The 26518-nt window shown below is 52.8% G+C and overlaps 1 protein-coding gene across 5 annotated transcripts in view; it reads left to right on the top strand.

The window, feature by feature from the left end:
• The window catches only part of DNMT3A (DNA methyltransferase 3 alpha), a 110260-nt gene that overhangs the window by 4928 nt on the left and 78814 nt on the right, over positions 1-26518 (top strand). For 4 of the 5 annotated variants that reach the window (XM_010383013.2, XM_030920872.1, XM_030920873.1 and 1 more), the window contains exon 2: positions 22754-23002. In XM_010383013.2, the coding sequence (XP_010381315.1) occupies positions 22940-23002 (63 nt within the window). In that variant the 5' untranslated portion in view covers positions 22754-22939. Of the gene's footprint in view, positions 1-22437; positions 22577-22753; positions 23003-26518 lie in introns of those variants that run through there. The other variant, XM_030920871.1, reaches the window with a different exon arrangement.

Genomic DNA, 26518 nt, shown 5'->3' with positions numbered 1-26518 from the left:
GTACGTGTACATGGTGTGCCACTGCCTGTGGATGGGTAGGACTTGCTTCCACATGAGCCAGTGTCAAGGCAGCATGAGGCCCTTGAGCCACAGGAAGCTGCACTCTGACACCTCCCAGCGGCAGGAACTTGGGCGACAACTCGATTCCCTGGGCCTCAGTTTCCTCCCCTGTAACATGGGAGTGCGCATGGATTCTGCCTACAGGTGGTTGTGAGGATGGAGTGAGATGATGTGCGTTACAGCCTTAACAGAGCGGGAGCCCTCCTGTTAGCTGTGTCTGTTTTCATCATTTGGGCGACTCACGTGGACTAGCACTGCAGGAAGTGCTCTAAGAAGCCTCATCCACCTTCCTGTGTCTTTTGCAGAATCTTGGTCAGATGAGGAAAGTGCCGATTCTGATTCAAAATCCTGGGAGGTGGGAGGCTCCTCGGCGCCACTTAGCAATCTGTTGAGTTGAACAAATCGCATGTCAACAGGTTGTTTTGCTTCCACCTGAAATCCCTCCCGCTGTAGTTTCAGCTCGTTATTCTCATCCTATCTTGAGTGCAGCAGCACTTTGCCACTGTATTCACTTCTATTTTCCAGAGATGTGCTGAGCATTTCCTGTAAGCCATGCCCTGTGCTGGCTTTGAGGGGACAAGGTGCGTTTAGGATGTGCCCAGCTAACGAAGGACTGCAGAGTGGTACCGGGGTCACTGGAGAGGGAGAAATAAAGTGCCCAAGGAGAGTGAGGTCACAACCAACTAAGGCCATCAGGGAAGGCTCCTTGAAGGAGGTGGCATCTCAGAAGCGCCTCAGAGCACAGAAGTGGGACTTCAGGGAGGAAGCCAGGCCTTCAGGGGCAGGGCATCATTGTGGGTGGCTCAAGTGCCTGGGAGGTGGACTGGGGCCTGGGTTGTGCTGGAGGCCACGCTGAGGCCCTGCCTTGGTTTGGGGAGCAGGTCCCTGCACTCCGGAACTCCTCTGTGGCCTAAGGAGAATGGCTCTGAACTGCCTGAGTGTGGCGGCCAATGCAGGGTGGGGGTGGAGAGAGGACAGCAGGGAGGGAGGGGAAGGGGCCAAATGAGCTCATTTGGTGTCGGATCCTGATTCTTTCTATTCCATAGACCAGAGCTTAAGAGCTCAGAGTTGGAGAGCAACAGAGCAGGGTTTAAATTACACTGACCCCAGGGGGTTGTGACAATTAAGGGGGAGGCCAGGGTCAGGTCTGGTCTGTGTGCGAGTGATAGCAGTCATGGTGAGGATGTGGCAGGAGGAGAAGGGTCCCTTTTCTGGCCTTGCAGAGGTCTCCATGACCCCCTTGCCTACTCCACCAGGCTGAGGTGCCCTAGCATCCAGAACATTCCTGCAAGGGGCTGCCAGTGCCAGGGAAATGGGGGTGGAGACGTCAGGTTCCTGTCTCTGCAGCCTGACCCTGCCCCCGAACACACACTCGCTGGGCAGAACCAAGCCACCCAACCCAGAGGGAGGTGCCCTGCAGATGGCCCAGGCCCCCAGGCATGAGTGCAGGTGCCTGGCAGCCCCCTGCAAGAACAGCTGGTGGGCAGGGCCTCCTGGGCCAAAATCTCCCTTGCTGAACACATCACAGGCCACCAGCCTGTCTGGAGGACAGCAAGGGTGCTTGGTGGGCAGTCGGGGTCGGGGTAAGGGAGGCGCAGATGCCTGGGGCTTTCCTAACTAAATCCCAGTATAGAGTGGATTTTTTGTTTTTTTCAGCAGTAGCTCTGTGTTGCCTACTCCTGTCCTGCCGTGGTCCTCTCTGACCCTTAAGGCTGCCCAGCCTTATTTAGATATATGACCAGGTTCCCATTTTCTCTTTCCTGTGGTCACAGCCCTGTTCGCCACCATCCCTATTGATCTCTCCTCTCTGCTTCTGTTTCAAATGTCAAGGTCATTTTTAATTCTGAGCCAGTTATTAGATGCCCCGTCTGAGTGCACAGAGGGGACGGAGGACCATCTCTTACAGCCAGTAACCAGAGAGCTGGAACTTGGGTCTCCTGACTCCTAGTCTAGTGCTCTTCTTGCTGTAATGAAAGGGGAGGGATTTCGGTGCAGATGTTCGAGATCTGATAGATCAGCTAGGTCATGGGTTCCAGTGATCCTTCCTTGAAAAGGTAAAAAGATGCTTAAAGAGGAGATTATGGGGCATGGGTTAGATTTGCGGCTCACTAAGCTGTTGAGTGTGGGCTGTGTCCTGGGGAATACTTGGGAAGGGCCGTGGCCTGGGGGTGGGAGGCCTTCGGAGTATCCCTCCCCCACCACTCCTTGGAGGACCCTGGGAGACACGGGCGAGTTCGCTGCTGCCCCTGCCAAGCCAGTGGGATTCCCCCAGTACCCCATCGAGCAGAACCTGTTTGGAAGGAGGCTTCTGGAAGGCCTACTCGATTACCTGTATAGGTTCCTGAAGTACTAAATAAACGAACAGGTAAAGGGGAATCCACCTAGATTCCCTAAAAGCCTTGGAAACAAGGTGGTAAGTGCATCTGTTCTGATGCGTTAGATCCCCATGCAGTAGTGTTGTGGTTAAAAAAAAAATGTTCATAGCTTAATCTCATTTTTGTGAAATTCTTTAAAATCGATACAAATATACACATGTATAGGTTTGTACACGCGTGGAAAAGTTGTTCTGGAAAGATACACACAAACCTGTGAACAAGTTTTTGCTTTTTAACTTTATACACTTTTGTTTTCTTTGAAAAAATGTAAATGAACTTGTGTTCCTTTCTTAATGACAACAAGAATAAAACTACACTTTTTTTTTTTTTTTTTTTTTTTTTTTTTTTTTTTTTTTTTGAAACGGAGTCTCGCTCTGTGGCCCAGGCTGGAGAGCAGTGGCCGGATCTCAGCTCACTGCAAGCTCCGCCTCCCGGGTTTACGCCATTCTCCTGCCTCAGCCTCCCGAGTAGCTGGGACTACAGGCGCCCGCCACCTCGCCCGGCTAGTTTTTTTTTTGTATTTTTTAGTAGAGACGGGGTTTCACTGTGTTAGCCAGGATGGTCTCGATCTCCTGACCTCGTGATCCGCCCGTCTCGGCCTTCCAAAGTGCTGGGATTACAGGCTTGAGCCACCGCGCCCGGCCAAACTACACTTTTTAAAAGCCTGTGGATAAGAATGTAGAAAAAAGAATTAAGTCACCTAAGGCTGAGGGATGGACTCTTTTTTATAATGGATAAGAAACTGGTTTAGAGACTGACAGCAAGGGGTAAGCCTACTCAGGTACCTGTCTTTTCCGGAAAGGTTGCAGGGAGAAATATCGCAGATATTAAGGCTTCTGTGCAAAGGCCTAGGCTGGTAGGGATTAGGTGAGAGCAGAAAATAGGCCGCTGACTGCATGCACCCCAGCCCATGCCAGGGACAGGGGACAAAGTTAGCTTTATAGGATGGCGACTTGAAACTCATTTCTGACCCAAGGTGGAGAACAAATCACTGAGGGTCTTCCCCAGAAGCATCAGTCTAATGGGCTGTTGTGACCCAAATGGTTCCTGGAGAACTGGAGGTATAACTGGGGCCTGGTCCAGGTATGGAGCTCAGGTGACCCAGCCCTGGCATAGTGAGAGCCTCTTGGGAGGCCACACCCAAGGGAGACAAAGTAGGGCTTCAGAAGGTCCCACGAAGGGGTGTCTAGGAACTTGTTTGGCACATGGGTTCAACTCTGATCTAGGGGTCGCTGAGCAGGTAGTGATTACCCAGACGATGGGGTGGAGAGGTGAGGTGGGGGCAAATGCAATTCTTCCGTCTGCAGTCGTTTTGCTACCCCAGGAAGCTCAGGGCTGGTTGCTTAGCAACAGCACCTACCACCCTCTTCCACCTTCCCCTCCCCCACCTCACCCATGGGTACCTCTTGGAGCTTCCCTTCCTCTGAGGCTGCCCCTGTTCAATAGGACGTGAGAAGGGTCTGTGCACTTTTTTGGCCCTGCTCCTGGAATAAGGCAGGAACAGACATAAAAGGACCCATGACTTGGAGGCGAGCACAGAACTGGCCCCTCTACAAACCAGCCATTTGGTCCAAGGCTGGTAGGGGACAGATGTGCAGGGCAAGAAAGGTGCTGGGGAGTCAGGCCGACCTGGTGGACTGTCTCAGCCCCATTCGTGCTCAGTTGCTGCTGGCCGCAAACCACCTGGAGCTGCAGGTTTTTCATCTGTAAATCAGGGATAAGAATAGCAGCCTCATCTTACAGGGGTTGCCTGAATGACATACAATATTTTATGAAACAGCTAGCACTGTGCCTGGCACAGAGAAGGTGCTCAGGAGGCATGAGCTGCTTTTCTTTACATGGGGGTCATTCCAGGGCTGCCTGAGGGTTAGGGTGACCCTCCCCACAAAGCCCTGCTGCTCTGTAAGACCCTGCAAGTGGCCGGGTGCGGTGGTTCACGCCTGTAATCCCAACACTTTGGGAGGCCAAGGCAGGTGGATCACCTGAGGTTAGGAGTTTGAGACCAGCCTGGCCAACATTGTGAAACCCCGTCTCTACTAAAAATACAAATATTAGCCAGGTGTGATGGTGCGCGCCTGTAATCCCACCTACTCTGGAGGCTGAGGCGGGAAAATCACTTGAACCCAGGAGGTGGAGGTTGCAGTGAGCTGAGATCGCTCCACTGCACTCCAGCCTGGGCGACAGAGTGAGACTTCGTCTCAAAAGAAAAAGAAAAACAGACCCTGCAAGTGTTGCCTGTCCTCCCCATGGCCCCTCACGGTGAGGGGAAGAGATCATCAAGTTGAGAATGACCCCCAAGCCCACGGTGGACTCTGGGCTGGGAGTCAGGGGCCGCGAGGGAGTGGCAGGGACAGAGAGAGATGTCTCTGTCCTCCTTACATTCCGTTGTCTGACCCAGGTCCCTTTTTCCAGCTGCCAATAAGTTGTACCATTTTCTCTTAGCCTTTCTGAGCCTCCACTTCTTCCTGTGAAGCCAGGATTTGCCTGTACCTTTTTTTATCTCTTCAGAGTCCTCGTCCGTGTGGGGACCCAGTAGCTACCTCAAGGCCTGGGCCCTCTTTCCCTTTCCTCTCTGCCCACTGGTCTTGTTGGAGCTAAGCAGAGAGTGGCCTCTGCTGGGTTCTGGCTCTACCCCATGGCCTGAAGGCATGGGAGGGTCTAGACCACAGCCCGGTCTGGCAGCTGGCACGCAGCAAGGGCTCCTAATGGTTTTATTACCAGCAACAATGTGGTGCTTGTTGCCATCCACGCACAGGCTGATGGTTCCCAGCCCAACTGGTGGTGGCCTGAGGGCCCTGCCTGGTACTGGAAGCTCAGCTGGGAAGCCCAGTGGGGTTGGGCAGTCAGTCACCTCTGCATTTTCTTCTGTCAACACCCTGCCAGCAGCCTGGAATCGGAGGGAGCCAGGGCCCGGCATGGTCAGATGCTGGAATCGGAGGGAGCCAGGGCCTGACGTGGTGAGATGCTGCCCCCACATTGGCAGGCCTGGCAGCGCTTGAGTTTTCTCTCCAGAGGTCCCTGCTTCAGATCCACAAATGATGTTCATCTGTTCATCCAAGAGAGACCCACTGTGTGCCAGACACAGGCTGCTTAGATGAAAGGGCTCACGCTCATCTCAAGGAGACTGCAGCTTAGGTGGGGGTCTGGCAGGGCGGAAGGACCCCTGGCACACCATGTCCAGGCATTACCGGGGCTCAGAGAAGGAAGTTGGATTCAGGGGGAGAGAAGATCTAGAAGGGCTTTCTAAAGGAGGTGATGCTTCAGCTGAGTCTCGAAGGGAAGGGAGCAGTTAGCTTGGTGGACAGCAGCACTTTTTGGCCCCATGTAGCTGCAGTATAGGGAATGATGGGGTATGAGGCCGGGGGCCTGGGCTGGAGGACCATGGAAGGCGGGATGTTATCCATCCACGGACGTCGGGCTTGGTGTTTGTATTTGAGAAGGATAATTCTAGGGCGTCGAGGAGGAGAGCTCGGGCAATAGGGTTTAGGGGCAGGGAGCCCAGGTGGAAGGCTGGCACAGAAGTCCAGGGCAGCAATGTGGGCCTGGACAGGGCGTGCGTGGTGTGACATTCAGGAAGTGCAGTCAGTAGGAACAGTTGGGATAAAAGAAATGAGGGGAGTTGGGGTGGCTGTCTGGTTTCTAGCTCTGCCAACCGTGTGGGTGGGGATGCCCTTCATGGAGGGGGCACAGGTTGGGGGGAGTCGGAGAGAGCAGGAGGTGCCTCCCACATGGAGCTGGGGCTTGAGGGTGGGTGGGATTTCCCCAGGGGGAACCTGAGCCAGGCCAGGCTTGCAGAAGGAGGCTGGAGCCTGAGTCATAAGGCCTGGGGGCGGGGTGCCTGGTGTGATGGATGAGAAAGGCAGGTACATTTTGGTCCATAACTGTTAGGACCCCTGCAGATTTTTGAAGGAAGATTTTGAGGAAGGTGCTTACACCCATGCATTGGGAATGCTGATGAGTTAGGGCCTCTGCTTCTCAGTGATTTCCCTAAAAGATGAGCTGCAAGACCTAGACCCTGGCCCTCCACCCAGGACCTGCGGTGAGTCTCATCACCCTCTGAGTATCTTTGGGTGGGCTGGAAGTTGATATCAAGCTGTCCCGCCTTCCCATCACTCTCCATTCAGAGGCAGGTCTGTGGAGAGAGATTGGAGGAACAAGCTGGGGACAGCATTTTTGGAAAGCAAACAGAAAAGAAGCAAAAACTGTTCCTCTAAAATAGAAAGGAGGCTTATGTGTATTATGTGAAGGATAATGTGGAAGGCTATTTCCAAAGAATTTCTCGACAAATGATGTGAGCCCTGTCAGCATCATTGAATTTAGATAGAGGCCAGGAGCAGTGTGGCATCATGCCGGGGCCACCAGGCTGAGGGCTGGACAGATGGTGGTTTTGCCTCAGCCCTGCCACCTCCTGGCTGCGTGTCGTTGGAAGATGACTCAACCTTTCTTAGGCTCAGTTTTACCATCTGTAAAATGGACATAACTTCACAGGCTGGTGTTCTTGTTTGTTTTGAGCATTGCTTCTTGGACTAAACCTGGATATTTTTTCCTTCCCTCCCTCGCTTCTGCACTTCCTTTGGTTCTTTGCCTCCCAAGAAGCCTGTTTCCTCCTGTCCCCTCCATCAGTTTTGAGTTCCCCCTTCCTGGGAAGGTCCATTCATCATGTTCTATTGACTCTATTGTTCCCAATTATTCCCTGCAAACCTGGTTCACCCAGTGTATTTGAAGAGCATCTACTGAGCTAAATGGGAGTTATTGGGGTTCAGTTCCTGTTCTCTTTTTAATAAGGGGAGGGAGGGTCTGTGCAGAGCTGTCCAGGAGAGCACAGGGCATGGTGCCGGGGGGAAGTTGCAGGACCCAGTGGGACCACAGCTGGGACCTTGCCCTGTAGCTGGCTCAGTGTGCCAGGGGATAGGGGCACACAGCCCTGGTGGGTCTGGGAGATGAGCTTGGGAGGGACTTGGCCTGGACATGGGCTAGGCTGCCCTGCTTTCAGAGCCAGACCTCAGGAGATGGCCAAGAGGGCCGCTTCCTCTGTGAGGGCCACACATCACGGCCCTTGGGCTGTATGGTGGCCCTCTGACATGCAGCCACACCCCTGGGGAGATCTTTGAAGCATCTCTGCTTTCTGGAGGATCTGGTGGGAAGATGGCTTTGCAGCGGGGCTCTTGTTGATGTTGCCAAGAAGGCCGGGCGGGAATCGGGCTGTCTCTGGCTGGGGGTGGGGTGGGGGCTGCGGTCCATCTGAATGTGGAAATCCACGTTTCTCTGGTTTGTGCAGACCTGTGCAAGCAGCCATGCTGCAGGACTAGCCCCCTGGAAGTGGGGCATACATGAACTCAGGGTGTGGCGGTGTAATCAAATGAAATGTACAGCATAATTAATCTGGCATACCCTTAATGATATGCATAATTGTGCTGCATGGTAATTAGGTGTAAATGGTAAGCAGTTCACATAAATGTTTTTGTAATTGGTATTAATTTTGCAGAGGCAAACCAAGTTTATGTGGTTTTTCTCTTCTTGCTCTGTTAGTTTTCTAGTACAGGCAATTCCAAGCTTTTGGAGGAATTCTATTGCAAATGTTTGTTTATAGGGCAATGTTTTGTGTTTTCTCTCAGAACAATGTTATGAATGGTTATGAGGTTCCCAAGCTGGTTTCCAAATGCCTCTTTGGCCCATACAGTAGGTGAAATGTGCAACGCATGTGCCTGTGTCGGGAGGCCCGCCCAGGATCCTCTGGCTCCAGGTGCCCCGGCGTGTGCAGCACAAGGGGCGCTGTGCACGTGTGTGCGAGTGCGCACCTGGGTCATCTCTGCATGTGTCTAGGTGTGTCTCTGTGTGTGCCTCTATGTCTGTGTGTTTGTATCTGTGTGGCTGTCTGTATGTGTCTTTCTGTGTGTGTGTGTGTGTGCGTGTGTGGTCTGCTTGACTGGGAGAGATTCCTGAGGCCACAGTGGCAGGTTGAAATTCTCTAGTAAATACATTCCCCATTCTAGTGGCAAGGGGCCTGGGCTGGAGACTTAGGGGCATTAGCTGGGAGGGTGACCCTGGCACAGCAGCCGTTTCTAGGAGGAGCACAAGCCACTCCGGGGCGTGGTCTGAGGCCAGAGTCTAGGTTTCCTAAGAACATGTGGCTTGCCTTTCTTTCTGATCAAGCACATAATGCTTTTTAAATGAACATTTATTGAGTGTCTGCCATGTGCCAGGCCCTGTGTTAAACACTCGACTCAGATTCCCTCCTATCTTAAAATAGACTTATGAAGTAGGGACTGTTTCTCACCCCGCTTTACAACTTGGGAAACTGAGGCCCGAATCTCCGAGTGACAGAGCCAGGGTTTGAGGCGGGGACTGCTGGAGGCAGGGCCCTGTGGTTCTGAGATGTGCTGCTTGGAACCCTGGGCTCTTCTCCCTCCCTCGGCCCCTCCACAAATGGTTTGTTTTTGTTGGGACAGAGGAGGAGAAAGGCGGCCCTGTGGGAAGTCTGAGAGCAGCGAGCTCCTTCCTGCTGAAGTGTATGGGGGTGGGGACTGAGCCCCAACAGCCGCTCCCAGGCCCTGAAGACCCTTTTGGGGTCCTCCTGATTTTGACCTGAGAGGGAGCTGGTCTAGGAAGTGGGGTTGGGAGAGCGTGGCCATGGGCAGTGTGGGGAGAGGGTGGTCACAGGCTAAACAAGGACTCAGCCCCCCTGTTTCCTGTGGTTCACTGATAGCCTAGGCCCTCACCACCCCCTTCACCTTGGGGATCTGGGGCAGGTGAGCCTGCAGACCCATGGCAGGTGTATGTTTCTGCCCTCGGAGCTCCTGCAAATGGCCTTTCCACTGACGCAGTGCCTTGGGGGCTCTGCGAAGCGACCCCTAGAATGGGGATTGTGGGGGGTCGCTCTAGGCACCGCAGCACTGTGCTGGGGATGTTGCAGCTGCCTGGGAGTGACTTCACACAGTCCTCTCTGCCTCCAGGGTCACCCGGAATGGGGTTGTGGGGGACAAGCTGTGGGCGGGGGGGACGATGGGCAGCAAGAGGCAAGGCATGAACTTTGACCTCGTCTCTTTGGGAAATCAGACACATCTATATATGCATGGAACACCCAATGACCCCTGGGTGGGTGGTGGAGGAGAAGGGGACAGTGTGTGGGGGAGGAGAGATGTTGGGTTGAAGGACTGGGAGAGAGGAGCTGAGTGGGCCCTGAGGGAGAGGGTGGGAGCCAGGGGTGTCATTCCGGGACAGCAGCCGGGCCTGGAATGATGCAGCTGGGAGAGGTGGGGGCATGGCCAGAGCAGTGGGCGGAGGCTGCATTGTAGCCAGCCCTCGTGAGACCAAGCCAGAGTGTATATTTTACCATGTGTGAAAATCTTTGGCATCACAGGATTTTTTAAAATAATAGTTTGAAGATATAATTCACATTCCATACAATTCACCCATATAAGTGTATAGTTTGATGGTTTTAGTACATTCACAATCAATTGTTTAAAATTTTCATCAGGCATCATAGGTTTTCATAGAGGGAGCCATGTGTGGGCAATCTTTGCTGAGAGGGTGGGGTGGGAGGTAGAGATGCCAGAGGCAGGTGGATGCGCTACAGGGGATCTACCAGGTTATTGTGCCACAGACACAAGAGGTACAAAGGGCCTGGAGGGAATAGGGGGTTGAGAGAAGCCCAAGGACCAGGTACCTGCTGGATGTGAGGACCCAGGGGAAAGGTGGGACCTGTTTTCTCCAGGGTTTGGGGCTTAGGCAGCTGAAGGGAGGGGAGTGTTACTTCCACATAGAGGGAAAAGCCAGAAAATAGAGCCAGCTCTGAAGGAAGCATGTTCTGGAAGAGTAGGATTTTAGGCAACTGCAAATCATCCATTTGGGACGAAAATAAATAGAGATGGAGCCCCTTGCAGAAGGAGGTCTATGTTACTTATGCCCAGGTGTCTTAGAGGAAGAACATTTAGAGAAAAGCTGAAAGTAGAACATGACGTTTGAGGAGCGCCCACCGTGCAGAAGTGGGATCAAGACTCCCAGCCAGCCCCAGAGACAGAGCTGCAGAATCTGAGGCTGGAGACCCAGGAGCAAGGAGCCACATGGAGTCACAGCTGGGAGAGAACACAGAGAAGGCAGTTGCTGATGAGCTCCAGAAGCAGGGTCTCCTTTCACTCCAGGGCCCAGCTCCACAATAGCACTCAAGAAATGGCTGTTGAGTGAGTGCTTGAAGCAGGGAATGATTAGCTGGCCAGGATGTTGAAATGAGGATGGAAAAAGGCCCTTTGGGGCCATGGGTGACTGTATCCATCAGGGTCCATTCAGAGGACAGAAACTACGTGGTGATTGGAACAAGGAAAGTTTCACATAACGAATTATTAACTCTAATTGGATTAGAATAATGAGGAATTGGCTAGGAAGAAGTAAAAATAACTCCAAAGAATACAAAAATAATAGCTATGAGAACAGCCCCTACCTCTAGGGTTGCCACAGAGTGCCCAAGGAAGAGGCCCTGCAAGGGCTGAGATCCAGACCTTGATGGAGAGGGTGTGGCCATGGCTCCCTGGATGGCAACGTCTCTGTAATTGCCATGTTGGCAGAACTTGCTGGAAATTCACCCTCTGGAATTTACTGGAAACCCATCTTTTTGGGTCCCAAGGAAAGTTGTTTGTGGGAGGTATCTTGCTGGAAGCACACCGCTGCTAAGTTTTCCCAGGGGAGTGCTGGGTGAAGCTTCTGGCTGTTGGGTATCCTGACTGACATATGTTGCTGGAGCCAGGTACTGGAGAAGCTGTCTGCATTGCAAGAGCCTGGCACTCCTTCAGGAGCTGGGCACTGGAAAGCTGCATGCCATAGGGACTGGGTGCTGGAGAAGCTGCAACAGCACAGGAGCTGGGTGCTGGGAAGCTTCGTATCTGGCAAGACCCTGATGCTGGAAAGCACCCATGCAGCAAGATCTGACTGCTAGAGAAGTTGTATACAATGCAGGAACCTAACAAGAGCACATCGGGTCTAGAAAGGAAACCCGCTTCCTCCTTCAATGCCTCTTCAGTGCCCTCCACAGTTGTGCCAGCTGACAAAGGAAAAGTAGTTAAAGGGCCCAGCTCCATCTTCACAACACAGGTAATGATGGGCGAATAAATTGATAACTGGCTCAGTTTCCCCTTTGGCTACACAGCTTCTATTTGCACCTTTTTACAACATCTGAACTGCCATACAAAAACGAACAACTAGATGTCTACCTCTCAAGACAGTTATCCTTTTTATGAAATTCTCACCCTTTCCCCAGAGATCCCCAACCATCACTCTATCAATCCCTGGCTATAATAACTTCTCAAAGTCAGTCACAGTCCCACTGAATATTCTGTTACCTAAACACTAGATTATAAAGTTAACTGTCAACAGCTTGTATAGAAAACAATAGGAAGGAGAAAAAAAAGAAGAAAATGGTTACCGTATTGCAAACACACACACACACACACACACACACACACACACACACACACATACATATCAAGTTAATAGAAAGTGTGCAAAACCACTAGAGGCCTGCTTTCTGCATTTGTTCACAAGGCTACACTTGCTACTGGCTTCCTTGTCTTCTTATCCCATTCTGTATTTCCTTCACACTCAGCCAGAGCCTTAGCAGGTCATGCTTCTTTTACTTGGTGGAGTAGCCCAAACCCTCATTCCCAAAGGACCTGAATCCTTAGTTATCCCACTTTTGTTGTTGTTGTTGTTACCATAACTTTCCATTCAGCTTTCCTTTGGGCATGGAAGTTCTTAAGAGGTGCCTGAGAGAATTCGCTGGGTTCCAGACATAGTCTTGCTTGGCTCTGTGGCTGATCAGCAATCCAGTTTTCTCCTTGGTAACTAGGATCAATCACTCCACACAGTGGCATAACTCCTTTTTTTCACTGTCAGTTCAGTGGCATTAGGAGATGGAGAAAGCCAAGTGCGTGTGGGTGCCTTCTCTCCCAGGGAAAGCACTGTGATATGTCCCTGGAGGGAGCATTCTCCCCCGAGGACGAAGACAGTCAGCATCCCCAGAGGGTTTCAGAGTTGTGGGATGGGGGAAGAGGGCCATGCGTAGGGGGCTAAGTGATAGAGGCTCTGGAGCTGGCAGCTGTGGACCATTCTGTAGAGAAGGTTGGAAAAGTAGAGAAACGTGCAGATGACCGTGGGCCGCTTCTGCTGGGGATGATAAAATCAGACCCATGATGGTCGCTGCCAGACCCCATCCAGGACCATGTGTCTGATCCTCACATGGGCTCTCAGCCTGGCCATGCTGTGCCCCTGACTCCCAGGCCCCAGGCCGTGGGAAGCCCATCTGACTCACAGCACGTGTGACCCCTAGACAGGGCTTCTCCTGGCTTGCAGCACTTGGAAATGGGTGCTGCCTTACGGAAGTCTGTGTTGGCTCATTTTGGCTCCTGAGAACAACTTCAGCTCCTTAACAGCATCTATTTTAGGTATAAATCTCCCCCCACCCGCTCACTTTTGGGGCTGTGTCATGGCAACCATTAGTGTGAGCAAAGGAGTCTGACTCAGACTCCCATGTGGCCGCCGTAGTGGCAGCAGGTTTGGTGTGATCATAAGTGCTTCTGCTGGTGGTGCCAGTGCTGGTGGTGCCATGGCCTCGAGAGTGGTGTGAGAGCCACAAGCCGTCTTATTGTGACTCTAGAGCCAGATAAATGGGCTTTGCAGAGGGCAGGACTGCTGGCCTGTCACCAGTGGCTTTTGGTATTCTATGGACAGCTGGTGGTTTGGGTGCAAGTGATGTTTCGGAAAGTCAGGGCGATGGAATAGTGATGGCCATCTCACTGGAAAATGGCACCAAGACCTCCCTCCCTCTCCCTCCTCCTTATCCGTCTCCAGTCTTATGACCACGAGAGGCTGTGACAGGAGGGGGAAGAGTCGACAGATAGACATCTCTGTCTAGGAGGTCTCCTCCGCTTTCTCCTGGCCCCCAGCTGACCCCCACCCTAGCAGATGATTGGGGCACAAGAAGCTCTGCTGCCTTCTGTCACCCGCAGGACCCATTTGCATCTCCTCCTAAGCTCAAGTAGGAAATTTAGCCATGGGACTGTTATCTGTGGGCCAGGGTCACCCCAGAGGCAAAAAGGGTTGATCATGGCGCTGGCTCTGAGATCTGTGTTTAGCGCGCCCATTCATGACCAAGAACTGCCACGTTTGCAAGGGGTCCCGAGTCACATGGACCTGGATTCCTAATCCTGCCCTGGGGCTTTCCGGCTGTGCTACCCTAGAGAGACACTAAACCTCTTTAAGTCTCCGTGTCTTCTCTAAAATGGGGATAACAATAGGACCTGCTTCATAGGATTGTTTTGAGGATTGAACAGGACAGTGCATGTTCCTTAGCACAGTACCTGGCACACGGTAGGTGCTCAGGAAATAGCTGCATGAATGAATGAGTGAATGACCACTGCATTGGGCAGGGCGTTGAATACTGTGATTAGAAAGCTGCAGTGCCCTCCTTCCCCGCTCCCGCTGCAGACAAGCCTGACCAGGAAAGAGAGACTGACTGGAAACTTTGTTTTCTGGCCAGCCCGTGCCCAAAGTTAATATAGATCTGCAGCAGTCACATGCTGATTGTGGATTGTGAGAGAGGGAGTGGAGAGCTGTGAGCTTCTGAGTGGGACGGACCTGGACTGTGTCTGGCTCCACCCCTTACCCACTGTGTGACCTTGGGCAGTTTTATTAATCTCTCCATACCTCATTATTCTCATCTGGAAAATGGGGATAAAAATAGTACCCACTTCAAAGGGTTGGGGTGAGGTGTGAGGATTAATGAGATGTTGACATTGTAAAGCTCTGCTCACGGGGCCTGGCATGTCAGAGGAGCTTAAGTACAAGCTCCTGCCTGAGCGAAGGCCACTTAGAGGAACTCCAGGGATTTCAAGAAAGGAGAGAAATCTGCGCGCTGGTTGAGTCTGAGAGTCATCATCGTTAAGATTTATTGAGTACTTTCTCTCTGCCAGGCACTCTTGGAAGCATTTTTAGGGCATTCCGTTTTAATTTTCACAGCAGCGCTGTGAGGTGGAGAGTTCTTTCCCCCACTCTACAGCTGAGAAAACTGAGGCACAGTTTTGCCTCAGGCCACACAGCTGGTAAGATATAAGGCCAGTGTTGGAAGCCCCACAGTTGGCCTCCCAGAGAGCCCTGGAGGGGACTGAGATTGGCCCTTAGGTCAAGAGGGTGTCAGCCACAAGTCATAGACTCATACCAAAGTAGTGAAAGCTCACAGCACCCGGAAGTTCAGAGATGTATGTCCCTGCCTCCAGAAACAGCAAGACCAGAGGCCCAGACAGTGCCTTCAATGCTTTATCCCTCTGTCTTCATCTCTGAGCTCTTCGTTCCAGGCAGGCTCACCCACATGGCGGGAAGACAGCAGCCGGCAGCCCCTGACTCACATCGACCGTGTTAGCATCTTTCCATCGCATTGGTGAAAAGGTTCCAGGGAGGCCTCTGATTGGCTCTGCCTGGTCACATGCTCACCCCTTGCCTGGGGTGGGTGTTGAGGTCAGCACAGGCACAACCAAAACCCCTTGAGGAGCGTTTCCCACCAGGAAGGAGGGGAAGGCGTCTAGGTAGAGCAGAACAACCAGAGTCCACTAGAGGAAAAGGAGAATTCAAGCAGAGGGAGGGAGAAGGACCTGCTGCAGAAATGCTCAGATATTTTTCAGCCATTCAGACAGAGAACTTGAGATGGAGTAGAAGGGGCTCTTGGGGTGAGAATATTGGGATCGTGTTTGGTGGAGTGAGGATTTAGGTTTGTGGGCCATGACAGTTTTGATTTTGGAAGAGGATAATTATGTGCAAGCCCTTGTTGAGGAGAGACTGTGGGGTGGCAGGGGGGCCAGCAGTCTCTCAATCTGAAGATGGAGAGGAGGCTTGGGTGGTCATCTCGGGGGTGCTGATGAGGCTGGGGTTGGTGAGGAAGTGGGGACGGCAGTGGGGACAGTGTGGTGCAGGGGAGCAGCCCTGAGGCTCCAGGAGATGTTGGAGATGTGGCTCTTTGGTCTGAGAAGGGGCTGAGTGAGCGGGGGTTGTGGTTACGGATGCAGGCAGCACTGACTTGCACTGCCCATGGGCTGGATGCAGTGGGAATGATGCGTTTGTAGGATTAAACATTTCGTGAGGGTGGGGGGTGGAGAGGGAGGTACCAGTGTTGTAGCTGGTGATGGAACTCTGTGTGGGTGTGAGGAGCTGATGATGGTTATTCTGTGGGACGTGATGATTTCATAGAACAACAGAGGTGGAAAGGCCTCAGCTACGCTCTTATTTATAGAGGAGGAAATGGAGGCCAAATGCAACCGATGGCTGCAGTTGGGATGTAAGCCCTTTCTCCCATCCCCACTCTCTGTTTAAAAATTCATTTTTATTTACTCACAGTAGTACATGCATATAATTTAAGAAGTCGAATAGTACTAAAACCTCCTAACAACATGCAGTGATTCCTTGCCTACTCCTACCCTTATCCTCTTCTCAGAGGCAACCGCTTTCGATTCTCTTAGCTGTTTCTTCCAGCAATTTTCATCTCATATTTCTGAGTAAGGTGCATATTTTTGATTCATCTATTTAGACATTTTCCATTGATTTCCTATTTAGTAGATCCTCTTACGTGCCCAACCTTTCTACTCTTCAACCATCCTCCCTAAATATTGACAATACTCTTTTTATATTGTTTCAAAAAATTGTTGTTGGTTGTTTTGAGACAGGATCTCGATCTTTGCCCAGACTGGAGTGTGATGGCACAATCACAGCTCCCTACAGCCTTGACCTCCTGGGCTCAAGTGATCCTCCCACATCAGCCTCTCGAGTAGCTGGGACTACAGGCATGTGCCAATACACCCTGCTAATTTTCTAAATTTTTGTACAGACAGGATCTCCCTGTGTCACCATATTGGTCCCAAGTGACCCTCCTGTCTTGGCCTCTCAGAGTGCTGGGATTACAGGCATGAGCCATCGTGTCCAGCCTCAAAAATGTTTTGTGTATCTGGTTGCCAGAATAATGGCCCCCCTAAGATGGCCAGGTCCTAATCCCCTGGACCTGTGAATATGTCACCTTACATGGCAAAAGGGACTTTGCAGATGTGATTAAATTAATGACCTAGAGATGAAGGGATTATCCTGGATTATCTGGGTGGGCCCAGTGTAATCAGAAGGGTCATTAGAAGTGAAAGATGGAAGTAGTCAGAGCAGGAGATGTTGATGAGGCAGAGAGTACTGTGATGGGAAAAAGACTGTCCATTGCTGGCTTTGGAGTTGGAAGGGGACCATGTGGCAAGGAATGAGGGCAGCCTCTAGATGTTGCAAATGTCAAGGAAATGGATTCTCCCTAGAGCTTCCAGAAAAGAATGCAGCCCTGCCAACATCTTGAGTTTAGCCTAGTAAGGAGAATCTTTTTTTTTTTTTTAATACTGACTTGCAGAATTGCAAGATAATGTGTTGTTTTAAGGCATTAATTTTGTGGTACATACAGAAGTAATTTGTGTGTACATACATGCATATATACATGTATACACACACATGTTTATCAAACCTACATACAGTGTTTATTTTATTATTTCAATGCAACTATTATTCACAGTTGAACCTTGTGGCATACTATAATGGTTTCTTTTTACTTTTTTTTCCTGAAGTTAATAATTACCTTGTTTTTCATCGGCCTTATTTTTTGTACCTGTTGCTAATTCCTACCACAACTTCTAATATAATTTAATTTTTCTGTAACAATACTGTTACCTTAGGTCTTCTTTTTCTTTTTCTCTTTTAAACTGACACATAATAATTGTGCATATCTATGGGGTACAATGTGATGTTTTAATACATGTATACATTGTGTAATGATCAACACAGGGGAGTTGGTATATCCATCACCTCCAGCATTTATCACTTCTTTGTCGTGGGCCTACCACACTTTCTAATAGCCATCAGTATTGCTTTCCACACGGGCAATCACAGCAGGTAAAAGATGTTTCAGTTCCATTTTTTAAGTTATCTATCCTCTTTCACTCTGGGCTGGTTGCTTTCTAGGCACATTGTAGCTGATGTTCTGTGACTTCCTTTTGTGGTCATCTTTGGAATTCCCATTACTTTCCAGTTGGAATCTCTGTTTTCTGGCTTTCGTGTCCTCTTCTTGCTTGGCTCACTCCCCTCATTAGAGTACATCTTCCAGGACACACATCTGTCCATATCAAAATCCATTCATGGCTGGGCACGGTGGCTCACGCCTTTAATCCCAGGACTTTGGGAGGCCAAGGCGGGTGGATCATCTGAGGTTAGGAGTTTGAGACCAGCCTGGCCAACATGGCAAAACCCCGTCTCTCCTAAAAATGCAAAACTTAGCCGGACATGGCGGTGGACACCTATAATCCCAGCTACTTGTGAGGCTGAGGCAAGATAATTGCTTGAACCCAGGAGGCAGAGGTTGTGGTGAGCCGAGATTGTGCCACTGCACTCCAGCCTGGGCTAGAAAGCAAGGGTCCAAGAAAGAGAGAGAGAGAGAGAGAGAGGGGGGAAGGGAGAGAGGGAGGGAGGGAGAAAGGGAGGAAGAAAGGAAGGAAGGAGGGAGGGAGGGAGGGAGGGAAGGAAGGAAGGAAGGAAGGAAGGAAGGAAGGAAGGAAGGAAGGAAGGAAGGAAGGAAGGAAGGAAGGAGGGAAGGAAGGAAGGAAAGAAAGAAAGAAGGAATCTTTTCAGTTCCTGGGTTTAGATAGCAGAGTATGGCCACGAGCGATACCTGTAGTTTTGTCAGGTAAAAAGACAGTTGGACAGCAGAGGGCATGGTGATGACGGCACTAGTGCCCTAGTCTCAGTGGGAAGGCTGACCCTCTCTGGCTCATGCCGGGTGACTGGCGTGTGGCCTCTTTTCCCCTTCATCCTGGAGCCTCCCTTCCCATGTCTCCTGTGCTGGATCTTCTGCGTATTAGAGGACATCGTCCTGTCCTTCCTGGGAAAGGAGCGTGGGGCCTGATATGTCTGAAGATGTCTTTACTGGGGCCCAGCACAGTGACTCAGGGCTGTAATCCCAGCAATTTGGGATGCTGAGGTGGGAGGATCACTTGAGCCCGGGAGTTCAAGACCAGCCTGGGCAACATAGTGAGACCCCATGTCTATTTAAGAAAAGAAAAGGCGCCTTGCGTGGTGGCTCATGCCTGTAATCCCAGCACTTTGGGAGGCTGAGGCCGGTGGATCATCAGGTCAGGAGATCAAGACCATCCTGGCTAACATGGTGAAACCCCATCTCTACTGAAAATACAAAAAATTAGCCAGGCGTGGTGGTGGCTGCCTGTAGTCCCAGCTACTTGGGAGGCTGAGGCAGGAGAATGGGATGAACCCCTGAAGTGGAGCTTGCAGTGAGCGGAGATTGTACCACTACACTCCTCCCGGGAGGAGTGAACCTCCTCCGGAGGAGAAAAAGAACCTCCCGGGAGGCGGAGGTTTCAGTGAGCCAAGATCACGCCACTGCACTCCAGCCTGGGTGACAGAGCAAGACTCCATCTCAAAAAAAAAAAAAAAAGAGAAAATTTGAAAAAAGGGCCAAGCGTGGTGGCTCACGCCTGTAATCCCAGCACTTTGGGAGTCTGAGGCAGGCGGATTACGAGGTCAGGAGATTGAGACCATCCTGGCTAACACAGTGAAATCCTGTCTCTACTAAAAATAGAAAAAAATTAGCCGGGCGTGGTGGCAGGCGCCTGTAGTCCCAGCTACTTGGGAGGCTGAGGCAGGAAAATGGCATGAACCCCTGAAGTGGAGCTTGCAGTGAGCGGAGATTGCACCACTGCACTCCAGCCCGGGCGACAGAGCGAGGCTCCATCTCAAAGGAAAAAAAAGAAAATGTCTTTATTTTATTCTCACACTTAAATGATAATTTGGCTGAAAATAATTCTAATTGGAAGATTGTTTTAAGATTTGGAGATTTGGTTTATTCTTTAATAATTTTGGCTGGGCACAGTGGCTCACACCTGTAATTCCAGCACTTTGGGAGGCCAAGGCGGGTGGATCACTTGAGGTCAGGAGTTCAAGACTAGCCTGGCCAACGTGGCGAAACCCCATCTCTACTAAATACGAAAATTAGCCGGGAGTGGTGGTGCATGCCTATAATCCCAGCTACTTGGGAGGCTGAGGCAGGAGAATCGCTTGAACCTGGGAGGCGGAGGTGAGCCGAGATTGCGGCATTACACTCCAGCCTGGGCAACAAGACCCAAAACTCTGTCTCAATAAATAAATAACCTTCCTCTCCTTGGTTTTGATATATCATCTTTGTTTTCAGCTGTGCCAAGTGACTCTGTGCAAAGACCCCCTATTTTATGCCCTCCAGTGACTACAGATAAACCTTCAGACTTGTAGAGGAGGGTCTAGGAATTCATTTATCTCACTCAGCCTCTCGTTTCTCACACACGCATCCTCTTCAGCCCTAGTCCCAGAGTACCTGATGCTATCATATAAGCATCTGTTGAAGACTGTGTTATATATCAGTATTCACACGCCTGTCTGAAATTTGGCTGTCACAAGTCTGCTTTCCAGATTCCACAATTTTGTTGGTGGTATTCCTTCTCTTGTTCAGCCTAATCTTGTAATTTTATGTCTTCTTAAAAAATCTTTTGGCCAGGTGTGGTGGCTCATGCTTGGAATCCCAACACTTTGGGAGGCTGAGGTGGGAGGATCCTTTGAAGCCATGTGTTCAAGACCAGCCTGGGCAACATAGGGAGACCCTGTTTCTACAAAAAAAAAAAAAAAAAAAAATCCAGGAGGTGTGGTGGTACATGTCTGTAGTCCCACCTACTCGGGAGGCTGAGGCGGGAGGGTCACTTGCACTTGAGCCTGGGAGCTTGAGGCTGCAGTGAGCTGTGATACTGCCACTGCATTCAGCCTGGGTGACAGAGCAAGAACCTGCTCTAAACAAACAAACAAAAGATGTTTCTACTGCACTGAATTTAGAAGGTAGTGAGCCTTGGTATGCATATTCAAAGCTTTCAGTTCTTTTTCCGCAACAGTTTTATAGTTGAAGCAGTGGAGATGGTGATCCTATCAGCTGTGATACGAAGATGTCTTCATGGTGGGATTCCTTGAAATTTTTTAAGTGGCTGTTACAAACATTATTCATGATCACTGTGGATTCTAAAAGGAGGAAATAAAAGCTGCTTTTCATGGTGGTAGCGTTCTCAGCAAGGGTTTTTTGGTGGCGGTGGTGGTTGCAGTGCAGCCCTTGGCCCAGGTGGGGAGAACACTTTGGTATTGGAAGCAGCCAGGGCTGTGCGGTGAAGGACCGGAGTGGTGGACGCCTGCTGCTGTGTTGGGACTGTGGGCCCAGGAGAGCCCACTCCCCATGGCTGGGCTGCCTGAAGGAAGAATGAAGCCTCTAAGGGTAGATTGGCCAGTCAGAGCTATTAATAGAAGGGGTCTTGCTTTCCCGTTTCATTGGTGGGGAAACTGAGGGCTGGGGAAGCCTCCATCAGGAGTAGATCCCACCCCTACAGACTTCGGGCTCAACGTTCTTTCCAACCATACTCTGCCCCTCTTAGCTTCTGACCCTTTTGAAGGTTTTGGTTTTGGGGTGGCTGGAGATGTCTGTGGTAACAAATGGGAGTGGGGCTTGACAGGGAATCATTGGCTGCTAAGGGCTGGGAGCCGTGCGCTTCTGAGTTGGACCAGTTCTCTGCTGGGATCTTCAGAGTTGCTTCTGTGGTGTGTGTTGGGGGACGTGAACCCAACCCCTCACAGCTTTAGTGTCAGAGAGATCTGGGTTCATGCCTCTGATGGGTCCTGGTCTTGTCGATCTTAGCGTCACCTGTAAACTGGGCACAGCACAGCGGCTGCCTGGATGCAGAGCACGAGCCAGGCCCTGAGTGGCATGTGGCCCATGGAGCTGCTCTCCGCTGCCGTTCACCTTCTCAGGGACCCCGGGCACCAAACCTTCGGGCACCAAACCTTCGTTGAGCCCAGCGCTGCGCTGCGCCTGGGGGTATGGGGAATAGACGCTGAGCCTGGGGGTATGGGGAATGGACCCAGTGCACCTGGGCTGCCTCAGGGCTTAGCTGTGGGGCAAGCCCACTTCCAGCCTTTCTGGGTTAATCTGATGGAACCCTTCCTGTCCTGGCCCTAAGAAGCTCCTCCCGCCAGCTCCTTCCTCCCACTCCCCCCTGGGGCAGAGCCAGGGCTGGGGCACCCACTACCAGGCAACAGTGCTCCCCTGGAGAAAGGGGCTGGGCCTGTGGGAGAGCCAAGCCCGTGCTGTCTCCCGGTCCTGGTTTTCCAGGGAGCCCTGGCTGGAGGGGGATGGGAGGAGAAGGCCAGGAGGGAGGGGGAGCTGGGGAAGCAGAACCAGGAACTGGAAGGGGAAGGGTGTGGGTGGGCCCAGATCCAGCCTGCCTCCCTCTCTCCCTCGCCTGCCAATCCCCTCCTGGGCCCTGGCATACTCGAGGCAGGGGCTTGGCGGCCGCCTCCTCCGGGGGTGGGGAGCAGGGGAGCTCTTGTGTGTCTCTGAGTGAGGGGCTGAGGCAGCAACACCCCCACCCCAGCTGTGGCCTGAGCTGCAGGCTTTGTTACTTCACTGGCTTGAGGCCTACACCTGGAGCAGAGGGAAGACAAGCCCCTAAAACTCAGCCATGTGGGTTCAGAGGACCCCTCAAGCCCACCAGCTCTGCAGGCAAATGGGGCTGGTTCATGGGATGGGGGAGAGAGCAGCCTCACTCCTGCCTCAGTGTGGCCGTGACCTGTGGCCTTGGCCGTGGCTGTGGCCGTGACGGTGGCCTCGGCCTCTCCCTCCTAGGCCAGAGCCAATCAGGCCTGCAGCCTGAGCTCAGACCTCAGCTTTCTCTGGGCCCAGGCGCCGGTCCTGAAGTGAGGTGACATTCATTTCACTACATCCTGTGACTGCACTCACTTCCTCCACGTGGCGGGAGGTGTGGGGGTGGGGGTGAGGACAGATTAGAAGGAAAATGTAGCCGGGCTGGGGGCCTCTGGGGGAGGCTGGGATTTCCCAGGGGCTGGTTGGGGTGGGAGGGAGGATGCGGGAAGCTTTCAAAGGAGAGAACGGCTGTGAATGAAGAGAAGGGAGGAGGCGGAGGCAGCTGGAGGTCCCAGAAGTGGCACCCATTGGCCGCAGCGACACGGAGGGGAGACTGCTGCCACGTCCAAGGCTCTCAGAGGCTGCTGGGGTAGGAGGTGGCCCTGAGGGGAGCCTGCCTTGGTTTCTCTGCTCTCTGGGGTGCTGGGGAGGCCAGGAGGAGGAGCAAGACCCCAGGTCTCCTAGGTCAGGTGTGGCCCTGGGCTGAGGGCCTGACCCAGGGAGGGTGGGGTGCTCCGCCTCACTGATCCTCTTCTCTCCTCCACAGGTGGAACCATCGAAGCCCTCACCCACAGGCTGACAGAGGCACCGTTCACCAGAGGGCTCAACACCAGGATCTATGTTTAAGTTTTAACTCTCGCCTCCAAAGACCACGATAATTCCTTCCCCAAAGCCCAGCAGTCCCCCAGCCCCACGCAGCCCCAGCCTGCCTCCCGGCGCCCAGCCGCCCGCCATGCCCTCCAGCGGCCCCGGGGACACCAGCAGCTCTGCTGCAGAGCGGGAGGAGGACCGAAAGGTGAGCAGTGGGCTCTGCTGGGGACCCTCTGGCCTGGGAGAGGGAGAGCCCTGTCCCTACGTGATGACAGCCAGCTCCTCATACTGAGCGCGTGACCACATCACACAGTGCTCACGACAGGGTGTGGGACCATCACATCCCTGTTTGGGTGATGAGGAAACGGAGGCTTGCAGAGATTCGATTCTGGTGGTGGAGCAGCCATTTGGCTCCAGGACCCAGGCTTTTAACCACCATGGCATTCGCACAGTGGCTCAAAGCCCAGGTTTGTGCCACTGTGAAGGTTCGGCCTCACAGAGAGTCCCAGAACCTGGATTCCTTCTCAGACCCGCCTCTTACTAGCCGTGAGCCCTCAGGTGAATCACTTTCTCTCTTAGCTGCCTCTGTTTCCTTAAGCTGTTCAGTAGCTTCTAGGGGGCCAAAGACAAGTTCTGGGGTGGGGCACAGTAAACACGACTCCGTGGGGGCCCACCCTCCCGCACGGACGGAGGCACAGGCTGGGCTCATTGTGGCGCCAGTGCACTTTGGAGATGGTGATTTCCTGTCCCTGCCCCCCACCCTAGGCTCCAAGTGAATGTAGCTGGGTGATCTTTGGTATGGCTTTTGGCCACGGAGCTGGTGACCTCCATGTTTTCAGAATCTAGTTGGGGGTGGCCTCTCCACCCTTCTGCTGAACTCCAGGTTGTGCCTGAATCAGTCAGAGGAGATTACATCAGACTGACGGGAGTCCCTACTGGGTCCCTACAGGCTGCCTTGGGACCTTACCAAGCTGTGTCCCCATGATAAGAAAAGCTACCCCTTAATCCCCAGCACTGGACTGTGTTGCCCTCTGTCAATGGAATGGTGAGCTCACTGCCACCCTCCAGGGATCTTATGATGGCCATAGGCCTTCCTGGCATGTCTGTCTGCTGTGCCTCTGTCCACAGTCCCCCTGCCTGCTCCCCTTCCCGAGTAGCGCTGGACATTGTGATGCTTGGTGGTGTCTGGGAGTAGCCGGGCATGCTCATGGGGGCAGCAGTTGGTTCTTTTGCAACAAAGGTGGACAGCTGGCACCAGCTGTGGGGGCCCTGGGCACTCTGGGGCTAGAGGCAGCCGGGCACCCTACCTGAAGGGCATCAGCTCTGAGACCTCCCTCTCGCATGCTCAGCTCCTTCCCGGGTTTACTCATTCTTCAGAGTGTGTTTCTGTTTCCTAGTTTTCCATCAGTGGTTCTGTTTGGTCCTTGGGGACAACTCTTGAGACAAATGGGGCAGGGACAGATGCCCCCAGTTTGCAGATGAGGAAGCTGAGCTCCGCTGGGCAGTGGCAGGTCCAGATGAGGGCCTATTCTCCTGCCTCCCAGGCCCTAGCCCTTCCTACAGCCCTACCTGCATAGGTCCCGCTAGGGACACACGTATACATCCCAGGAGTGCACATGATGCTCAGGGACCTGCCTTCCCAGCCCAACACCCTGTAGAGCGCCACGGGGGTGTGTGCACCCAGTCAGGCAGAGTGGGCCAGAAAGCCAGCACACACTGCGGCCCACTGGGCAGGGCGCCCGGGCGACTGATCAGTCTCCTCCCCTCTGAACCCACGGGAAAAGAACTAATAGTCCTGGATACCTGCAGACCCCTAGGCTGCTCCCCTTCAGGACTCAAGCAGCATGAAGACCCAGGCCCTTCAGCTGTAGACACCTGCAGCCGCCTGTGCTCTGGAGCGGCAGCTGTGGCCATGGCTGACTCCCTCCCCTTTTTGGGCCTGGCTTGCTTTCTCTGTCGGATAAGGTGACCCTGAGCCTCGCCCCACTCCGGGTCCGATGTCCTGACAGTTGCTGACGCAGCTCCCCATCGATGCACTGGCAGTCACTGGTCAGCTGCTCCCCACAGGTGGGGAGGTGGGGACAGCTGGGACAAACTCCTGTTACTGGACTGTACTCCCACGCCGCTGCTGCTGCTCTGGGCTGCGGAGTCCCAGGCCCCCGCCGATGGACCGCAGCAGGTGAGGATCTGCATTATAATAGTTCAGGATTGAGAAGCAGCGCTGAACCAGGAGTCAGAAATCCCAGGTCCTAGTCCTGAGCATGCCACTTACTGGAGATGTGACTTCAGGGCATCTGGGCTTGTGTTTGCTCAGCTGGAAAATGGGGACAGTGACTCCAGCCTTGCTGTTTTACAGGGTGGTTGTGGAAGTCAGATGAGGTCATGGGCATGGAAGTGACCTGCAGACAGCAAAGTCTGGTCCAATTATGAGGGATTACGATTGCTATTATTATCTACCCATAGTAACTGCTCTGGCTCAAGCGGCAACAAACACACACCCAGCCCTAGATCCCGGTGCTGATAGAGTGTGCACACTCACACACTGGCAGGCAGGGGGTCATGCCAAAAGATGGCAGCAATCTGGATAGACAAGGGCCGGGCCATAGCCAGGCCTCCTCCCCAGCCGCCCACGCCTACACTACGCATGCTGGCTCACCTGGCACACTTCCCTGGCACCTCTGGGCTGGCTCCAGCACCTCCAGGGAGCCGCCTAGGGAGGGTGGGGAGAGCCACTGACAGCCACCACAGCAGCCCATGAAAGCCAGGCCTGCGGCAGGGGTGCTGGTAGCTGCTGAGGGGAAGACACAGTCTTGGTCTGCAGCCCAGGGAGCCTGGCACAGGTGCCAGGGGCACTATGCACGAAGGAACTGTTTGGCAAGCCAGATGGAAGGGGTGTGGCCGACCACTGGCCCTTCCACCACCTGGCCCCATGTGGCCTTCTAGCCTCTGCCCCCCCTCTCCCCACCGCCCCCAGCCACGCCTCCATGCACCTTTCACTCCAGCCCCACTCCCATGCTTCCTGGAGTCTCCAGGTCTTTGTTTATGTTGCTCCCTCTGCCGCGGGGGCTCTTTCCCTAATCTCTTCTCCTCCCTGGTCAAAACCTCAAAGCCCAGGCTGTAGTCGGCCTTGTATTACAGTTTGCAGGGGACCAGTGGTTCTCAAAGTGGGATCCCCAAACCAGCAACTTCAGCATCACCTGGGAAGGCGAAGCTCAGGCCCCTCTCCAGACCTGCTGAGCCAGAACTCGGGGGATGGGACCCAGCTGGGCACTGTTTAACCATCCCTCCAAGGGATACTGTTGCGCATAGCTGTTGAGAACTATTGGTGTAGATAACTTCTGCTCACTGCTAGCCTGGAGGATTTTCTTCCATGTGAATCCCCAGGACCTGGAATAGCACAGAGTAAGTGCTCGGGAAATTATTATTATTTTTTGTTTTTTGAGATGGAGTCTCGCTCTGTTGCCCAGGCTGCAGTGCTGTGGCACGATCTCAGCTCACTGCAAGCTCCGCCTCCCGGGTTCATGCCATTCTCCTGCCTCAACCTCCTGAGTAGCTGGGACTACAGGCGCCTGCCACCATGCCCGGCTAATTTTTTTGTATTTTTAGTAGAGACGGGGTTTCACCATGTTAGCCAGGATGGTCTCGATCTCCTGACCTCGTGATCCGCCCACCTCAGCCTCCCAAAGTGCTGAGATTACAGGCGTGAGCCACCGCGCCCGGC

The sequence above is a fragment of the Rhinopithecus roxellana genome, chromosome 17 (genome assembly GCF_007565055.1).
Source record: "Rhinopithecus roxellana isolate Shanxi Qingling chromosome 17, ASM756505v1, whole genome shotgun sequence".
Lineage (NCBI taxonomy): Eukaryota > Metazoa > Chordata > Mammalia > Primates > Cercopithecidae > Rhinopithecus > Rhinopithecus roxellana.
The sequence above is the reverse complement of the archived record's forward strand: the minus strand, read 5'-3'. Positions and strand labels throughout refer to the sequence as shown.